The sequence below is a fragment of the Pseudorasbora parva genome, chromosome 15 (genome assembly GCF_024679245.1).
Source record: "Pseudorasbora parva isolate DD20220531a chromosome 15, ASM2467924v1, whole genome shotgun sequence".
Taxonomy (NCBI): Eukaryota; Metazoa; Chordata; class Actinopteri; order Cypriniformes; family Gobionidae; genus Pseudorasbora; species Pseudorasbora parva.
The window spans coordinates 5,227,293-5,247,044 of record NC_090186.1 but is presented as its reverse complement, the minus strand read 5'-3'; the positions used below and the strand labels follow the sequence as shown (position 1 = coordinate 5,247,044).

Genomic DNA, 19,752 nt, shown 5'->3' with positions numbered 1-19,752 from the left:
ATATTAATGGAATAAATAAGTACACAAGTACCAAATGTTGTGATGACATTTAACTGAATGCATTGTTTATTTAGACAAAAAATACAATTTTTTTCTTGCATTAACTCTAGAAATACAGTATAGCATAAATACTTTTAACCCCTTAACTGTCACTGTCCCGCTAGCGCCTGGTACTTTTTATTTTTAATTGCCTTTCTCCCCGTTTAACACACATTAGGCATCATTTGAAAGCTTACAAACACAAAATTCAACCTCTAAAAACCATTTTGAAATTGGACATTGCGTAACCATGGAAAGGGTACTTTAAATGCTTTTAGTGGCTCCTCCCTCTAGAGGGTGGTGTCAGGTTTCATGTTACAGACTTTATTTTAACTACTTTTTTATTCAAAACACATTGTCAGAAAGGTCGGAGTCTCAAGGTTCCAGATATATGTGGTGCCTATTTTATAATAGAAGTAATATTTGGACAGAAATGTATTAATGTGTTACAGGAGAATGCATGGAATGTGGATGACACCCCCAGTGGCTATTCTTGGTCCAGCGCCTCAACAAAATCTCATGGGAACTTATTGTAATATCAACTTCACATACATTTTATTATTACAATTTTTATGTTATGAACTTTAAATTTGGAACAACTCGAGATTATATATATAAGTTTGATTTTATAGTAATTTTATAGTAAATATTTCGTAATAAATATTTTACAAAAAATAAGAAACTTTTATTTTATTTTTCATTTACATTAAATTTAAGCTTTTTATATTTTGAAGTGAGTGTCTTCTTTAAAACAAGACCAAACATATGTTAAGGGGTTAAATGCAAGCATCAGTAAAAACAAGCAGGAATATGGTTTTTAATTTTTTGTGTGTACCAAATAAAACACATTTATTATCTAAACCAATTGTAACAAAAATCCTGTCTGTGATTATCAAATTGCTAATCCACTTAACCCTAACCTCTCTTGGTAGTTAAACAGATATTCCCATTGCAGACTCATATAATTGACAACAGAGCAACTTTGTGCATATTAAAGGACAATTTACACTGCAGCGACAAACCACTTCTCCGTCATTCTGATTCAGCATGTGTTCCCGTCTATCGGTGAAGTGTGAATTGGCCTTAAGATGGGATAGGAGGAAGCCTTTTACCATGGGAAACAATACACACTTCCCTTTTAATAGAGTGAGCAAACCTAGGATGAACAAGCTTAAGGAACCATGGCTCCTACTTAGGTTTAATATTTGTAAATGAGTCTCAAACTCTTTATGAGTTGGAACCATACTGTGAACCTTTGTGTCACTCTTGAAGCAACTAAAGCAAAGAACTGCAATATATTCTCCTGGATTAAACGTGACACCGTGTCATTCTCCAGTGGTAAGCGAAAGTAAAACTTTACATGTCATGACTCCCTCCATCATTCATGACCATGCTCTTTACAAAGAAGAGAAGTCTGTGCAGATCCTCTAGAACAGAGGAGCGGTTTGTCTGGGATCGTCCGGCAGCACGCTGATGGAATCCTCCGCTTTTCCACACAACATACACAACATTGTGTATTCCTGAAAACAAAAATATAGCTGTAAGCAGCAATTATCAAGGCCAATCACAACAGAGTCAAACAAGGAAGCAAATGAAGACATCTGGAGACCATTTTAAGCAAAAAGGTTGAAAACCCATAAATACATTGAGTTGTAATGAGATATAATTTTTATAATATAATATTTTGACCACAAGTTGGCGCTACCCTGAAATATTTTGAGTACCTTCCGGTGCCGAAGACATACTGAGTTTTGTGACAATATTCCAATGCGTAATATACAAAACCATTGCAGTTACAGCTTTGGATCTTTTTTTGTCTAAAGCCGGGTGCACACTGTGCGATTTATAATAGTCCTTTATGATTGTTCCTTGTCAGACTGTACGAACATGATCCCCGCTGTTAGCCATGGCACACTGTAAGATCTCAGCTGTCATTAATGTCAGACTGTACTATTGTCAAGGCGCGCTAAAACGGACGCACGCAAGAACACTCTGCAATGAATAACGCGTTTGGTGACGGTGAGCTGCATTACACGCAGGATTGAAATAGTGTCTACAAAGTAATCTCTAGCATTCATTTTGGTCAAAGTTTGTCTTAAAAAAAAAAAAAAGACAATTTGATGGTCGTCGTCGTAGAAGTCACACTGCAGGACTGAGCACCAAATCTTCTGACACTGCCAGAATTTCATCTGAGGTCAAATCTGATCGCAGTGGTCATTAATCGGCTGTCATGAACATGTCAAACTAATGATCAAAGACTTCAGATTTTAGCCTAGGATCAGAGGAATCTTTTAGGATTTGGAAAATTTGTCTCAAATCGTGGCCAAAATCACAGTGTGCATCTGGCTTAAGACAAAGACAATGTCAATTTTGAAGTCAATCAGACCAACTGCTGTACCGCACTGAATAAGAATGACATGCTAAAGTGTTGTAAATTACATGAAGACTGTTTTGTAGAGGCTTTATGGACAGATAGGTGAAGAATTAATCTGCCATAATCTGGCAGTAAGTTTTGGGAGTTCATTTTTAGTCCATCTCCTATCCTGAAGTCTCCAGAGCAGAACTTAAGATGAACTCCTACTGCCAGATTCTGGAAGATGACTCCTTCAAACAGTTATCGGTTTGTTTCTGACTGGAGAATGATCTCTTATTTCTAAAACATCAGTTACTGAACTGAGAGCCCGGCTCACCTGATAGTCATCCACCACAGTGAAGGTGTACTCGTGTCTGGCTATAACATGATCACAGTTCTTGCACATATCTGAGGGGAAAACAAACATCAGTCTGAGACGTTCTGCTGAATATTTACACGCAATGCAGTGACACGTGACTCACGCAGGTACGTGACGATCTCCTCCTCGTCTTCATTCACCGCCGTCCTGTCACTGATCAGCACAAAGTCCCGCTGGTGACAGCTGGCGCAGCTGAGAAAATTCATCAGATATGAGCCATTCTCCAGACAGGTATTACCCTATAAACCACAGAAATACAGTCACTAGCAAAACATATACACTGTTAATAAATGTACACGAATAAATGATGCTCACTTGAACCAGTGTTAGGTAAGTGACTCTAAAAAAGCAATAGCCAAAAATACATTGTATTATGCCAGAAATCATTAGGATATTAATAGATTAAGATATTTTGAACATTTTCTATGGTAAATATATGAAAAATAAATTATTAGTATTTTTTGAACCCTCAGATTCCAGATTTTCAAATAGTTGTATCTCGACCATATATTGTACTTATTTTTTCAGCTTTCAGATTATGTATAAATCTCTCAATTTCCAAAAATGTACCCGTATGACATAAAACTACATAAATTATTCTAGACCAAAGTATTACAAATGTGAAAATAATACATAAAAACATGCATTTTAAAGCTAGACTTAAAATGTAGATGTTAATTCACTATTGTACTATATATACACTTGTTCTACAGTCTATTCACAGTATTTAGTTCTGTTACATCAGAAGTAACTGTAATTAAATTACAGAAAAATAAGTGTAATAAGTAATTCTTTACTTTTTCAATTAAATTACAGTAACAGTAAAATGAAGTAACTAACGTTAGTTACACCCGACACTGCACTTGTCATAAACAACCAGAGCTAGTTCAACGCTGAGCTATTAAATGTTTTGTCTCAAGAATAGATAGTTTGTCTACAAGCACAGGAAACAGAAGTGCACTCATTCGCATCTTTGGCTGGAAACATCAACCAGCGCTGCGTTTACCTTTTTAAACGTTAATGGCGCAAATAGCAAATAATTCACAATGATAATGAACTCACCCGGTCAGGATATTGTTTTTGCACACAATCAGTACACATTTCGGATCAGACAGTTCAGAAAACTAATAGCACAGATCAAAGCACTGCGACGCTTCCGTGTTCGTCTTCTTCTGTGAATTCTCTGTACGATTGGCGAGTATAGCGCCCCCATTTCGAATCATTGGGAGGCACTCAATCAGCTCCCTAGTCCACTAGTCAGGGCACTGATCAGGGAGTCGGCCCATTGACTTATGTCCTGATCAGTGCCCTGACTAGTGGACTAGGGAGCTGAATGAGACGCAGGGACTGATTCATGAAACTTCAAAACCGTTACTAAACTTTTTGCTGAAACAGTAATGCTGCTACCCCGTGTTTGTAATAAAGTTAGATGATTACTGGAATACAAAATAAACATTATTGGTTCTCAATTGTTACTTTCCCCACACAGCCTTTTACTTTCCCTCATTTTCTCCTAAAATATGTCAGTTAGAATAAATGTTTTCACAATGAATTATAATTTTGCACATATATATTTTAGCAGATTTGATAAAAAAAACATTTTAAAAAAATTGAAAGTTAAAGTCATAGACCGTAAAAAAAAAGTACTTTGAGAGCCACGCCACTAGGGGGCGCAACCTGTTTCTTGGACTGTCAATCCCTACACAGCGGCGCTGAGTCGGACTGAGCACCGGTTAATGTTTTAAGTAGCGAGTTTTGTTTTCAGTCCTACTTTATTCATACAGTCCACCAGAGCTCAGAACCGGGTGGTAGATCATGTTGTTTAGGGAAGTCATATTTTAACTGCTTGTTTTGAAAGATCTTATAACTCTGTTTTACAGGCAACATGGTCTGATTTGGGAGGCACGTGGATGTACTTCGTCTCAAAACATTTTACATTACGTATTTTTTTTTCATCTACTACGGGAAATAACATAAGGCAGCAACATGAAAACCAAAATGAAGAAGAAAATGTGCAAGAAACACCAAATCGACAAATACAGGAAATGTTTTATCTGCGGTAAACAGTACGGAGAGGTTTGTTTGATTATAGTGTCATCATTTCACAAATTAAATAGTTGCTTTTATTAGATAATTTACTTTTTTAAAATTTAATTTAAACATGTAACATTCACATAGGCCACAGATCTAAAGGTTTATTTGTTTGTTTGTTTGTTTTTTTTTGGGGGGGGGGGGGTATTTATATACAACGTTTCTCTCTCTATATATATATGTGTGTGTAAATAAATACACAGGTCCTTCTCAAAAAATTTGCATATTGTGATAAAGTTCATTATTTTCCATAATGTAATGATAAAAATTAAACTTTCATATATTAAATGTATTAAATGCATCAGTATTAAAACAATAAAATACCTGAAATATTATTTAATTAAATATTATATATATATATATATATATATAATTTATTTAAATATATATGTATGTATATATATGTGTGTGTGTGTATATATATATATATATATATATATATATATATATATATATATATATATATATATATATATATACACAGTATGTAAATATTTAATATATATACAAATGCGTATGTATTTATAATACGTGTATAATTACATAATAATTATACACAGTGCACACAAACTTGAATTTTGGATTTGATTGATTGATTGCAATTAATCTATTTGACATGTATATACATTTTGTTTTGTTTTTAGAATTTGGCCGCTCATGTGCATTCTTATGTCCACCATCAGGCAATCGAGCATCTCAAGGGCAGGTAGAGATCTGATTATAATCATCTTCTCAGGTATAAACAGTAAGTAAATATGCATTTTTGTTATTGCAGTGAACAGTTGCATAAGTGTTGGGCATGTGATGTATCCGTGATGGGACTAGAGCTGTACAAGGAGCATATTTCCACCCGCAAGCACACATACCGTCTGTACAATCTCCAAAATACAAAAGGCTGCTCACGCCGTCAGGCAAAATGCAATATTGACCTGACTGAGGAGGAGTTTAAAGCCCTTCAAAAGCAACACAAGTAAGTTAGACTTTCAACTTTTTTAACAAATTGGCCTGTTATTTTTTCAACATAAATATTAATATATGGATCAAAGATGCAAAAGTTATTTTTATCCATTTAGGAATATACAAAAATGTACGGAGACTTGTATTGTCTGCTGTCAGAGTTTCCCTGTTCAGGTGAGCAATTTTATGTAACTTTTTTTATTTTATGGTTTATTTTTTATGCACTGTCTTTCCTTTGAGACTGACAACCTTATGGATGAAGTTTCAAATAACCAGATTTATTATTTTCCAGTGAACTAAAAACATAACAAAGAAAAAATATATAAGAAAATAAATATTTTGACGTAATGACTGAACTGTGTTTTGTCTGATGATTTACTCATTGGCTTTTTCATTTAAATTGAATGTTTTATTGTAATTTTTAGGATGATTTTTAACATGACATCTAAGGATGTATGGCCCATCTCTGTTCTTTTATAATTCTCTTTGTCTTTGCTGTCACAGGATTTGGACGCACATATGCACAGTGTTATCCACCATCAGGCGATTGAGAAACTGAAGGGCAGGTATGGGACTAAACAGCATTGATTGTTCGATACATCATTTACTGCGGGTTCACACACAATGGATTTTGGCTTTGAAAAACGCCAAACACAAGCATTGGGATGGGGACGGTCTCGAGGTGCATCCTTTAAAGTTGAACGAAAGATGCAATACTCAAACACGTCCTTCTAGCGTTCGTTTACATAAAAATAAATAAAGGAAAGTAGCACGGTGGAATGAAAAAACGCATTCTGTGTGAACGGCCCCCTACTCATGATACTACTTGATGTTAAGTTTTAGGTTGATAAAACTATATCTTACCAAGTCAAGCAAAGAGTTTTTGTTATTTAAATACTGGCATTACATTTTTTGTTTGTTTACATTGATGTTAAAATTAAATTTTTAGATTTGAGACATTCATTTTTGCTAAAACATTGCTGGTCACTTTCAGTAGCTGAAATATAATTTAAATAGATTTTACACACTAATAGCAATATTGTATTGCATATCGAATATCGCATTATTTATCAAGGTATTGCGTATCACATTTTTCTTCAATATCGCACAGGCCTAATAAAAAGTGAAAATAAATGTATGCTCTTCTTCCTACAGTCCTCAAGAGCACAAGTGTTGGGCCTGCGACATGACTAAGACAGGAATAGCACAGTTCAAGCAGCATGTTGGCACTCAGTATCACAAATACATGCTGTTTGAGCTCCAGAAGATTTCAGCTGATGGAAAACCTGTGGACTACAGCACTGAGCTTGATGATGAGCTGAGAGCCCTCTGTGACCGAAGAGATCAACAAAAGTAAGCTTGTCAGCTCATACGTTGTGTGCGTTATGCTCAATCGATTAAAAAAAAATAACTTGATTAATCACACATTTTTTCTGCGATTTAAAAAGTTGTTATTCACCAGTTATTAATATATTTTGTGATGTAATAATTTCAGAGTTAATCTTCAAATTAATGTTAAAATAACTTAAAAACAGTATATTTTATATATTTGTTTTAATGGCATGTTTTTATGAATGAAGGCCAGTATCACTGATAATGATGTCTCAGGGAAAAGGATTTATTCCCCCCAAGTTTAAACATTAATTATATACATTCAACATTACAGTGTAATTGAAAGCTATATTATAATATTAAAAATATAACAACTTTGTTTTAAGTAAATAAAATCTCACAAACACATAATAAATGTCATATTTACCTGTGCTCTTCTTACCTGTTTAACAGGAAATATACAGAAATTGAATAAAGTTATCAAACAGTCTGCACTGCATAAATTATAAATGAAATATTAGGGGTGTAACGATTCGTTTTAACTTCGATTCGGTTGAAATAAAACTTTCAAACTGATTTAAATTTTTGGCTAAAAAGTTACTGAATCGATATCAAGTCACTGAATCGTTTCGGAGCATATCGTTCTAAATGAACCAATATCGTCCTTAAATCATATCAACAACCTCAAATCGTGATACAAATATCGTTGTTAACCGAATCGTTACACCCCTATTAAATATAGATGAATCCTTATTAAAGCTACAAAAGTCCTTCATTCCTTCATTCGTCACCGGACGTGAATTACGTGAATAATTTGCGCGAAGTTGGACGCGTGTGTAAAGAATTGATTCGGATCAAATAAATCAAAGGGGTATTGAATTACAGTGAAAGGAACCGTGATACATATTAAATGATTCAAAATTAATATTTAACACTTTACCAACTATTCGTCTAGCGATACGTTGAAATTAGAGTACATTATCAATCTTGAATCGGGATATTACCTGTTACAATGGCAATAATATCAATTTTATGTTCACTGTTTGTGAGCTTGGGTAACACAATCGATCAGTTTAAGGCAGTAACTTATAAACACATAGCCAAAGACAGTTGTATAGATGAAAAAGGTAAGCAAAAGTTTATTGGACTACTCTAAGCACACACAAACTAACAAAAACACACATTCATACAGTTACTGGAAAAGGGAGGTTTGTTAATGGAAAGGAGTGAAGTCCAGTAGGGTTGGGCGATGTCACTTAAATCGGCAGCTGACGATGTGTACAGTAAAACATCGCGATGGACGATGATATCGTCCATCAGCACAACCCTAAAGTCCAGTGTTGGGAACGTTACTTTAAAAAAGTAATTAGTTATAGTTACTCACTGCTTGTTCCAAAAAGTAACTGAGTTAGTAACTGAATTACTCTATAATAAAAGAATAAGAAGAATAAGAAATAAACTCGTTACCAGGGAAAGTAACTATTTGCGTTACTGTAAAAAAAAAAAGCTATAAGCCATAATTTTTTTAACCAGTTTTCACAAGTCAGTTGAAATGAGTAGAACAGACAAGTGTTTATAACTTTTTTTAAAAAATAATCAAATATGTAAAATAACTTGGATAACCCCAATATTAAATGTTAAATGAATGAAATGGACACTAAATATAATCAATTATTATTATAAAATATTGTACACTAATCTACACTATTTTAATGTTGCTGTGGGACAATGTGAAAGACCTATCAAATTCAATACATTATTGTAAATATCAGTACTATAGTGGAACAATAAAACAAAATAGATTGTTTAGAACTGTAATATTTATTGCACAGACCCCAACTGGCCATCAAATAAATCTAAAAATAAATGATACTCTTTAAGAAAAGGAAAAGTGCTCTCAAGTCTTGTTTGTATGGCGGGCTTATCCACTTTCTCGCGAGAAAAACCTAGTTTTGGTGTCTTTAATGTCGTGGGTCTGTCTAATCCTTTGATAGTGGCGCTAACGTTATCTTTTGCGTTCACCGACGAGGAGAGACTCTTCTGATTTTCTCTGTTCTCTTTGTTCTTTGATGAACATTAATGACAGACAGCATTAGTGGCTGCTGTCACTTTAAGACGTTCTGCGGATTACATGACGCGGATCTAATGCGTCTCATTCTGTCAAAGCTTTTTTCGTTCCTTTAAGATGTTATTTAACTCATTTAAGACTGCTCTGATGAGGACTTGATAAAATGAACATTTCGGCATTGTGTGTGTTTTCAGTTGTTCAAGCAATTCTGGCATGATTTATACACGCATGTACAGCTGGTAAATGTAAGTCTGTAATCTGGATCTGTATAAAGAATGTTTATTGTATTTAAACTGGTTTTACTCTCAGATGAGATTGCGACTTTAGAGATATAATTTTGCTGAGAAGGATGAAAGGAGACTGTTTGGGCATGCTTTATGATAATGACTAAGCTTAACACATGTAAAATTTAACATAAGATTGAGGGTGAATTGTGAATTAGAGTGATTTTTCATGGGAAGCTTTTTCCTGTGCATATATATAAGAATAAATATATTTAGTTTTTAAGGTACAGTAAGTTTTGCCACTAGAGGTTGCTTATTCAAAACAAAGGCGTAGCTTCATGATGCCGTGGATGTATTAAAGTTTTATTAGCGTTACAGTGGTATGAAGCAGGACACACAAGAGCCTTTGTGAGCGAATGCTAATGAGAAAGACCTGCAGGGGACAGGGCAGATATAACTGTAATTTAAATAAATAATAATTATCGATTTCAAATATTGAATATCGAAACATTCTGTAGCCTATTTTGCCGTCAATACCATAAATATGTATGGTCAATTCTGCCAAGTGCCGAAGTTGTCTTTGCTGTATCAGTAGGCTATATATTTATGTTTAACATGAAGTATAGGGCTTCCCTGTACTAGGCTTGGGCGGTAATACGGTAAAATGGTATACCGCGGGATCTAAAAATAGCAACGGTATCAGTTTCAATACCGTCAAACCGTCAAAAAAAAACAAAAAACAGATCAACTTACATATTGCTGATCAACAATTAATTATTAAATATTTAATAAGTTGAACTAATTAAACTATTTACATATTAAATACTATTTATTTATTAAATGCCTAAATATGTGTATGCGTTGTTATGACAGCGTGGATGAGAGAGAGAGAGAGAGAGAGAGAGAGAGAGAGAGAGAGAGAGAGAGAGAGAGAGAGAGAGAGAGAGAGAGAGAGAGAGAGAGAGAGAGAGAGAGAGAGGGGAAAAGACGGCGAGTCGGGCACTGAGTTATTATCGAAAAAGAACACAACTTATGCAGTTTGGAAGTATTTTGGGTTTTGACGGTAAATACAGACGAGGCAATTTGCAAATTGTGCAACAAAAAGATGACCGCGAGAGATGGAAATACCTTGAACCTAAGGGCGCATATCCGAAACCACCATCCTCACTGCTAAATGGATGAAAAACCGCGCGCACCATCGGACTATGCTGTAATATTGCCGAAGCCTTTTGTCACACAGCTGGCAATGTAAGCAATAAGCATGAACTCCACAAAAATCATGTAGAGTTCATTATTAACTCCACAAAAGTTAATTGTTCATGATTAACTTCACACAAAAAAAAGTCAATTGTCTGACAATTGTCTCATAACGGTAAGCATAAAACGTGCAGAGAGTTTCTCAGGGGCAGGGGCTCAAATGTAAAAAATAAAATAAAAATATAGGCCTATATATATATATATATATATATATATATATATATATATATATATATATATATATATATATATATATATATATATATATATAAGCCAAGCCAACAGTTTGTTGACGCTGTCTGAGCCTTACATCATAAGGTTTTAATTATTCACGGTAATACCGTATACCGAGGTAAAATAGGGAGGAGGTTTGACGGTATCAAAATTTGGATACCGCCCAAGCCTACCCTGTACATCAATAGCAGCAGCAGCGCCGCTTCAGACACGCTTTTGGTGTGCAAAGACAGATAAAACGCCACACGGCTGACACGCAACAGAAACACCATGCTCACTGTGTGTCTCCGGCCTTAGAGATTTTTCAAACATCTAAATGTCATTTATTAATATGTATTCGTGTCAAAATGACATAAACATCTTTTCCTATTCTATTTTGCCTGGAAACACTTCAAACACGCTTGCATGTTGCATGAAAAATGGGCATCATTTCTATTCATAGGATGCAAGCGTTTTTGCGTGTCATGCTGTTAGTGTCCAAGCTCTTACCTGTTAAAATGGGAGCCGAAATTAATAAAAACCGACACGCCACGCAGCCGAGATGCTCACGCCATGCTTGCAGTGTGTCTCCGGCAGTGGTGGAGGAAGTACTGAATCACAGTACTTAAGTAAAAGTACAAGTAACCAGAGACATATTTACTTTAGTAAAAGTAGAAGTACTACATTGACAACCCTACTTAAATAAAAAAGTAAAAAGTACCTGATTTTAAAAGTACTTTAAGTATTAAAAAGTAAAAGTACTTGCATGACAGTTTATTTTCTTAATGTCTATATTCTAATAATTAAAAAGAAGACAACAGTATGGGCTGTGGCATTTTAATTAAGTTAGTTTTGGCTGAATGTGACTGCTTGCCATCTGTCTCCCAGTTTATATTCTGACTTACAATTCTGGTTATCTATCGGGGTGATCTGCAGAGTTAAATTATGCGAACTTTCATCAGCTTTGATGTATTTAAATCTTCATATTTATGATATGTTTACCTTTAATAAAGGGCATTTTGCCTAATTTTTTTTAAATATAGGCTATACTTCAGCTTTCCCTTTATTTTCTTAAATGTGATCAATAAATTAAATTAGAACAAGACCCTATAGGGTTGTTACCAATCAAATTAATTCATTTACACTGAAAAATTAGAACTGCATTAAATAATGTTATGCAATTGTTTTAAATACATTAATACAAATCAGAAATGTTGGAAAGAATGTTTAAACATGAAAAACCACCAGTAGGTGGCGGCAGGTCTTAATGATTGAGTCATTGAGTCGGTTCGTTCAAAAGGTTGATTCGTTCATGAATGAGGCAGTCGTTTACAAATAGATCATTGAATCTTTGATTCAACCGATTAATTCAAACGCTGAATCATTTAAAGCTGCACTTGGCTACTTTTGCTCTTGGGGTCCCCCTACAGTTTGGAAAAATAATGTCCTCAACTACTGTCGTAAGATCTGTCGTCCTACAACAGGGGATGCCATCGCGCGTGCATTTGTTGACATGACAACCCTGATAGCCCTGAACTATTGATGAGCGGGTCGTCTCATAACGCGTCCGCGGACCCCGTATGTCTATTTAATGGTCACGGGTGTGGGGCGGGTTGTAAAATATATACAGTGGTGCGGTGCGGGCCAAATAACTTCATAAAAGCGGCGCCGCGGGTCGGTGCAGCACTAACAGTTCCCCTGAAAACTGCAAGAGGAGTTAGAGTTCTTCTGGCGTCGCGTGTGAAATGTCTTCATCCCAGGTAACGTTACAGTCAGTGGCATATGCTTCAGCATGTCATATGAATATAATTTCATGGGTTTTATTTTTTTCAAACGCCAAATAATCACGATGCTCACGTTTACAAGCCAGCGTCATTATAGTAGTCTATTGGTTAGCGTTTTACAGAATTTATATGATACTTCAGTTCAATGTTTGAGTGGTAGCTCACCATAACAAGCAGGACAGCATCGGTCGGGCACGCCTCCTTCAGCTCACGCCGACGAGCAAACGCTGGTCACATGCTGATCCTCGCCCTGCCTTTAATCACAGCACTTTTTCGTTTCCTCTTATTGCTTTCCTCCAACAAAACCTTTTCTTTCTTATTTGTCTCTGCTGCTTCGGACATGACTATATTATCCGACGAACAAAGTTGTGCTCGCACGTCCGAATGTAAGGAAGTGTGTGTGTTGGTGGAAGTGACGTATATGCCGTAAAGCAGTCGAATTTTGTAGTTCTTTTCTTTTTCTCGGGTTACTACCCGAAACCCGAAGTTTAAAAGTACGATTAAAAACGATACAGACCCCATCAGGCTATGGCAGACATGTCATTCAACCTATTGTAAGTCGATTTATCATCACAAGAGTCTTAAAAAATATATTATGAAGGTTGAAAAGTTACCTAGTGCTGCTTTAACACACTGTTGTTGTGAGATGCGTTCTGGATCTGATGTGGAAATATGATCTGATCTTGGAAATATTTTTGCTGCTGTAATAGAACAAAAGTAGTCAAGATTGCATCTAAAATGTAAGTGACTTGATGTTAATTCATTGTTTATGGAACTGTCATATGAAATCAGTGTCACATTTTCAGTCATGATGGTATTCTGGAAAACAGCACTTTTGGTTGTGTCGTGATGTTTTTAAACTGTATTATATGTTATAAAATATAAAAACGTAAAATTTTTAATTGTTACTGTAGTAGCTTCTCTGTGTGAGCGGGTCTGATTTGTTTCCATTTCTCCTCGAGAGGCTGCGCGAGCCTCAACAGCGCAACCTTCAGTTCATTATAAACAGTATATATATTAGCCATTAAGTATCCGGACAATCATTAAAGCTACACTGTGTAACTTTTTTAGTTTATTCTTAGCTAAAAACACGTAGTTCTTTCAAAAATATATGTGCTCATTAATGTATATTTACTTCTTTCAAGTAATAAAGTATTCTCGTAAGTTTATAATATGCCATTGAAAATACATACAGGTGAGGGGTTCGAATGCCGGCCGCCATGTTGCTCCTCCATCTTGAAAGTACATTAGCCAAAGAGGGACATACCCGTAAATTCAAGCTTTGCCTTTCGCGTTTTAACACTCGATGGCACAGTGTCGAATGTGAAGAGGGGGATTGCCATGTTAATCTTGGACTAAATCGGCCACTGTAGGAGTTAAAACGAAATCAGAATTTAGAGGAACAGAAACTAATATTCACTGGATGGTCATATACCTTTACGCCGCTAGATGGAGGAAAATATCACACAGTGTAGCTTTAATCTCGAGCCCTGAAACTGACCAGAAAATGTTACGAAAATGTAACGAAACGTTGTAGAAATGTAGTGGAGTAGAAAGTAAAATATTTGCTACAAAATGTAGCAAAGTAAAAGTCAAAAGTATGCACTATTTATTCTACTTTAGTAAAGTACAGATACGTGAAAAATGTACTTAAGTAAAGTAACGAAGTATTTGTGCTTCGTTGCATTCTACCACTGGTCTCCGGCCTATAAAGTATAAGGATGTATAGCTCCCGGTATCCACATATGATTTTGTCCTCATTGCTGTCACTACTAGTGCAAGCACGCCTGTATGCACTTGTGCATGAGAGGGTTTTGTGATCAGCACACACAAGCTTAATTGACACTGCTAAGACACTCTTCCTGGCTCAGATTGGTTGTTTTTTCTTACTGGGAGCCGTGTATTTCTCTAAATGGCAATAGGACCACTGGGAGGAGCCAGAGCAGTTTAATTTTTTTTTCACAGATTATCTGTCTCATATTCTACTCTGTCAGGACATAATGACAGGTTTAACAAATATGTAAAAAAATGCATTTTTACTTAGTTACCTACTGCAGATTTAAGGGGTTAAATCCAGAGAAATCAGCTATTTTAACCAATGCTGGAAACGTTTGGGATAATGGAAGTACACAGGTCAACAAAATATATAACATTGTTCAAGTGGATATTTTAATCTAAAAAGCGTACATATTGTGCCTTTTAAACACAAGAACATGTTCAATGTGTATGGTCCCTTGACACTCAGTGCTGATTGTTTTCTTTGTTATAAGGAAAGAGCGAAAGAAAGAGGGAAGATTGAGGCGGAAAGTAGCAAAAAAGCAGAGGGCACAGTTAAATCGAAAAAAACCTGCCACCGCTTATGAGTTCACAAATGACTGTTTGCCACAAGAATGCCATTTCATGCCCTACTTTGAAAATCAAAATGACCATCCAGCATCTGTCCAGCCTAACCAAAACATACCTAAACGGAAACAAGAGAGCATACTTGATATGGACAGATCAAATGGGCCACTTGTGAAAAGACCTTGTCTTGAGAAGCCATCAGACAATCTTCCTCATGAAATGCCTGCTGATGGCACACAGACTCCAGATATTGAAGGTAGCACATCTGCTGGGTCTACATGTGACTCTGGACTGATCCAATGCAAGATGAAGGCCAACAAACCCAACCCAGCAGGAATGACCGCTTCTTCAACACAGGAGACAACAACTGAGAATGAAGCTGTCATTCCCAAACCTCCACCACAAAAACACACTCATTGCAAAAAGGCTACACAGAAAGATAAAGCATCACTGAGTGAACTGGACACAAGCAGGTGAATAAATCAGCAATTTTACCTCTGTGAGAATTCTTTGAGACTTATTTTTTCCTATTCTCTTGAGAGTTAACATTTAAAAAATGTGTTTAAAAGTAACGAAATTGTATCCACAAGCATGCTTCTGACTTTAGAAGATCTCTTGTTTCTGACATTTAAACCTTGATCTCCTTAACTCTTTCTTTTCTTAGAGAACAGATGAATGGGCACGAGCCTTGCGCTGATTCTCTTCCAGTAACTGAAATGACTGAAAGCCAGACTTTAGGATATGACTGTCAGGCAGTAGAGATGGTTGAAAACGTTCAGCCTCGTACTGTGCGTGCTAAGAAAAAGAAATCAAATGAGTGTGAGACAGAACAGGGAGAAACGTCACTGGAGAACAGCTTTGAAAGCAACTCCTGCAACGCCCGGAAAGACAAGAAAAAGAAAAAACAAGTAAGAGATTTTTAAAATGAAGTTGTGACAAGTAATCTATAGAAATGCTTGTTTAAATTTTTTTGTATATATTTTTACAGGACATTTCACAAAGCAATCTGAATCCCAAGATAAATTACAAAACATCTAGAAAAAGTGAGTATTACATTTTATTGTTGTTTTCAAGGCACAGCATGTAATTTTCACCGCTAGCCTTCACCTCTACAGCCAGTGGAAAAGAATCCAACAGGACTTGTGCAGAAATTATATTCATGGATTCATGGATAATGTATTACAGATTTATTAGCGTTACTGTAGTATGAAGCAGGGTGGAGCGGAACGAGACGCTGGAGCGATTGCTAATGAGAGACGAGCGCGACACACGGCTCGAGAGCAGAGGAGCTTTTATTCTGTCAGACGAGCGCTTCAGCTTCTTCTGCTCGTGTGTGTGTGTGTGTGTGGGAACACAGCACTGCTTTATCATATCACACACATCTGAGTGTGTTGAGAGTTATGTTATAATGCTACTCTGTGTGTTCACTCGGCGCTACTATGAGACACTTGTTCACACTGCAGTGAGAGATGGATTTTAGGCGGTAAAACATGGTACTCTAAAAAAAAAAATATTTATGTATTTATTTTATTTTATTAATGCAAGGAAATGCAAATTCAAATGTCCTTTTACAAATTAGTCGAGAGTTATTTGCCAGATGTTAGTCTTCAATCATCTGTAATTGATAATTCAACCGTGTCTCTTCAACATTTCTGAAAAGCTCTCCATGGGAAGTTAAGCTGGGGGATTTTGGAAATATTCAGAATTGAAAACTCAATGGGAATTTACAAGAATTCATTGGAAATTTGGGATAATTTACGTGAAAGGTATCATATCCAAACATAAATATAAAAAATGTGTTTGGTCATAAGCAGACATATGCAAACTGATACAAATTTAATCTAATACAGATTAGAACTATAATGTATTTTTTCATTGAACAACCAAAAAGCATGCGTGTTGAATAAAATAAACATATTCCCTATGCACCCCACCACACACACACACACACACACACACACAGACACACACATGTTGGTCTATGTGGTTTACAGGGACTCTCCATAGGCGTAATGGTTTTTATACTGTATAAACCGTATTTTCTATCCCCTTACACTGCCCCTGTCCCTAAACCTACCCATCACAGGAAACATTCTGCATTTTTACTTTCTCAAAAAAACATAATTTAGTATGTTTTTAAGGCTATTTGAATTATGAGGACATTTGATATGTCCTCATAAACCACATTTATAGTGTAATACCAGTGTAATACCCATGTAGTTATACAAATTTGTGTCCTCATAAACCACATAAACAGGCTCACACACACACACACACACACACACACACACACACACACACACACAAAGTCACATTTAAGTCCCAATGTTCAATAAAATCGTATTCAGGGCTGTGGCCTCGGTATCTCTGCAGTGCAGTGTGTAGTGTGCTGTGTTGTGTGCCTGTGTTCAGGGTACAAATTCAAATGAGTTTGCGTTAGCCAAGATGATGTTGCAAGATTTTTTTTCTCAACTACATTTAAGTTCTCTGTTATAAGTTAATCTTTACAGTTTAATCCCATGGAAAGTTTCCAACTTTCTCTACCATTATAAATTGAAATGACTTGTAATATACTCGTACATGTAAAGTTTATCTCTGTTTCTGATTCTTAGGGAAAGTGAATACGTTGTTGACGCTGTCTTTGAAAGAAGACGAGTTGACCAGCTCTTTGGAGAATGTAGGGGACGAGTTGTTCGAGGCGTACTCCACCCTGCAGTCCGCTTACACAGAAGTTCAGCGTCTGCTCGCTGTTAAACAACAGGTATGAGGCTGCTCCATTAATCCGCATCGCAAGCTCTTTTCATCCATTTCTTTTTATATTAAGTCAGTTGTATATACTTCCCTATTGTGAAGTATATACAAGAGAAATGGCTTCTTGAACAAAGAAAAAAAATGTAGTGTGGGACTTTGTCCATCGGGAATTGACTGGATAATTGTGGTTTAGTATTGATCTCATGTGAGTGACAGGTTGTCCCAGTAAACACGTCATCAGAGAAAAGATATATATATAGTTGCTATATGTATTATGAAATGTAATATTAATTTAATTATGCTGTAATTAGCACAATTAACACCAAAACTGTTTTATACTGTGTATATGTGTGTGTATATATATATATAATAAAATAAAATCAATTCTTCTGTTGTCAGGTAACCTCAGAGATGGCCTTGCTCAGGTCAAAACGCATAAAGATTCTGCATGATATGAAGAGTAAGAGCTCCTTTATTATCTCATGTATATTTTTTCAGTTTAACTCATGGACTAAAAAAAGTCTTCCTGCTTTAAGGGGGGGTGAAATGCTGTTTCATGCATGCTGAGCTTTTTACACTGTTAAAGACTTGGATTCCCATCCTAAACATAGACAAAGTTTCAAAAACTAATATTGGACGTTTGATAGAGTTTTTCTGTGTTAAAAATACTCCTTCCGGTTCCTCACAAGTTTCGGAGAGTTTTTTTAGAGTATGGGTCGACTTGAGGTTAAATAGATCGGAAGGTCCTTGTACGGGCCGTACGGGCTCTTCTCCCGGTAGGGTGCGCGTGACTAGAGCGAGAGGAAATGCACGCCCATAAACACTCCCTCAGCTGCAGATCCAGTCGTCCGTGAACACTAATGTCGGTTATAATCCGCGCCGCGCTCCACTTCATTCCTCCACTTTGACATTAAGCGACTTCAACGCTTCAGCACAGCATTCCGGGAAGGCAGCGCTGCATTTGAACCGATTTGAACGCAGAAATGCTTCAGTCGCATCGCAAAGTGGATCTCCACACTCCAAGAAGTGTGTTTTTGACAGAGCGGTCCCAGCGATAAAGGTTCGGTCCTGCTTTGGAAGCAGCCGGTGAGTAAAACTGCTTCAAATGTCTGTGCTGTCGGCTATCGTCGCGTGAGTAAACATCAGTAAAAGACAGGATCGCGTGCTTCGTCATTCAAATGCGCTAACGGACTTCATTGCTGTTATCTGTATAACGTTACACTAGTCTGACGTGCAAAACCGTTTTGCTTGCTACTAAGGTTTAGTCGCATACAATAGTCCATAAACCGAATCATGTCCTCATAAACTGGACACACAAATGTTGACAGGCCACTAAATACAGTACATACCACAGAGACGGACGTCCTGCTGTTGCTGTTTCTATTTCAGCCTCCGAATTAGATTCTGGATCATATCTATCAGCTGAGATCAATAGCGATGGGTTTCTCCACGCTTGAGGACGTCACCGTTTTGCGCATTCGTCATTCTTTAGCTCCGCCCACACGATACGCCTCCAGGCGCTCGTTTTTTTCCGGAAAGACTCGGTACAGCCCATATTTCTTTTACAAATATAATAAAACTAAAGACTTTTCGGAGATATGAAGGATGCAATACTACTCTATAGGTACTCAAGATTGACTGAAACTGAGTGTTTCACCCCCCCTTTAAGAAATCTTTTTTAAATCTGAGATTAATATGTAATATATTACATATGTATGTAATAATGCTTGTTTATGCTTGTATTGTTTTGCCAGACCCCACGATGGGGCTGAATGCCTCCTGACAGCTGATAGATCCTCTGAGGAAGGATTCCTCTTAGCCATCCCAGTGAGCCTCACGGAGCAGCTGCACCACAGGACTCACTCTCAGGTGTCTCTGATTCTGGACCTACCTCTCAGTGCACTTCTGTGGTCTCATCTGAGAGCATTAGAACAGACTTTAATGCGGTTTTAAGCGGTTTT

General features: G+C 36.4%; 2 protein-coding genes across 2 annotated transcripts; one reads left to right on the top strand and one right to left on the bottom strand.

Moving 5' to 3' along the window:
* Positions 1-37: 37 nt before the first annotated feature.
* churc1 (churchill domain containing 1) lies at positions 38-3,944 on the bottom strand. The gene is made up of 4 exons (XM_067416832.1): positions 3,834-3,944; positions 2,875-3,010; positions 2,730-2,800; positions 38-1,559 (listed from the first exon to the last, which is right to left on the bottom strand). Exons 1-4 carry the CDS (start codon positions 3,870-3,872, stop codon positions 1,467-1,469), a joined length of 339 nt encoding a protein of 112 aa, XP_067272933.1. The 5' UTR covers positions 3,873-3,944; the 3' UTR covers positions 38-1,466.
* Positions 3,945-4,695: 751 nt separating this feature from the next.
* On the top strand, positions 4,696-19,751 carry znf106b (zinc finger protein 106b). The gene is made up of 12 exons (XM_067416830.1): positions 4,696-4,847; positions 5,507-5,568; positions 5,638-5,832; positions 5,936-5,993; positions 6,324-6,385; positions 6,975-7,172; positions 14,968-15,513; positions 15,705-15,948; positions 16,029-16,083; positions 17,653-17,801; positions 18,191-18,251; positions 19,546-19,751. Exons 1-12 carry the CDS (start codon positions 4,758-4,760, stop codon positions 19,572-19,574), a joined length of 1,749 nt encoding a protein of 582 aa, XP_067272931.1. The 5' UTR covers positions 4,696-4,757; the 3' UTR covers positions 19,575-19,751.
* Position 19,752: the final 1 nt, after the last annotated feature.

What these genes read in the sequence shown, in the direction of transcription:
- znf106b (XM_067416830.1), top strand. Translation starts at nt 4,758, where the DNA reads ATGAAAACCAAAATGAAGAAGAAAATGTGCAAGAAACACCAAATCGAC. An exon ending in GCCCTTCAAAAGCAACACAA is followed by an intron (nt 5,833 to 5,935) that starts GTAAGTTAGACT and finishes TTATCCATTTAG; the next exon opens with GAATATACAAAAATGTACGG. An exon ending in GACCGAAGAGATCAACAAAA is followed by an intron (nt 7,173 to 14,967) that starts GTAAGCTTGTCA and finishes CTTTGTTATAAG; the next exon opens with GAAAGAGCGAAAGAAAGAGG.
- churc1 (XM_067416832.1), bottom strand. Translation starts at nt 3,872, where the DNA reads ATGTGTACTGATTGTGTGCAAAAACAATATCCTGACCGG. An exon ending in AAAAACAATATCCTGACCGG is followed by an intron (nt 3,011 to 3,833) that starts GTGAGTTCATTA and finishes TGTGGTTTATAG; the next exon opens with GGTAATACCTGTCTGGAGAA. An exon ending in GGAGATCGTCACGTACCTGC is followed by an intron (nt 2,801 to 2,874) that starts GTGAGTCACGTG and finishes TTTTCCCCTCAG; the next exon opens with ATATGTGCAAGAACTGTGAT.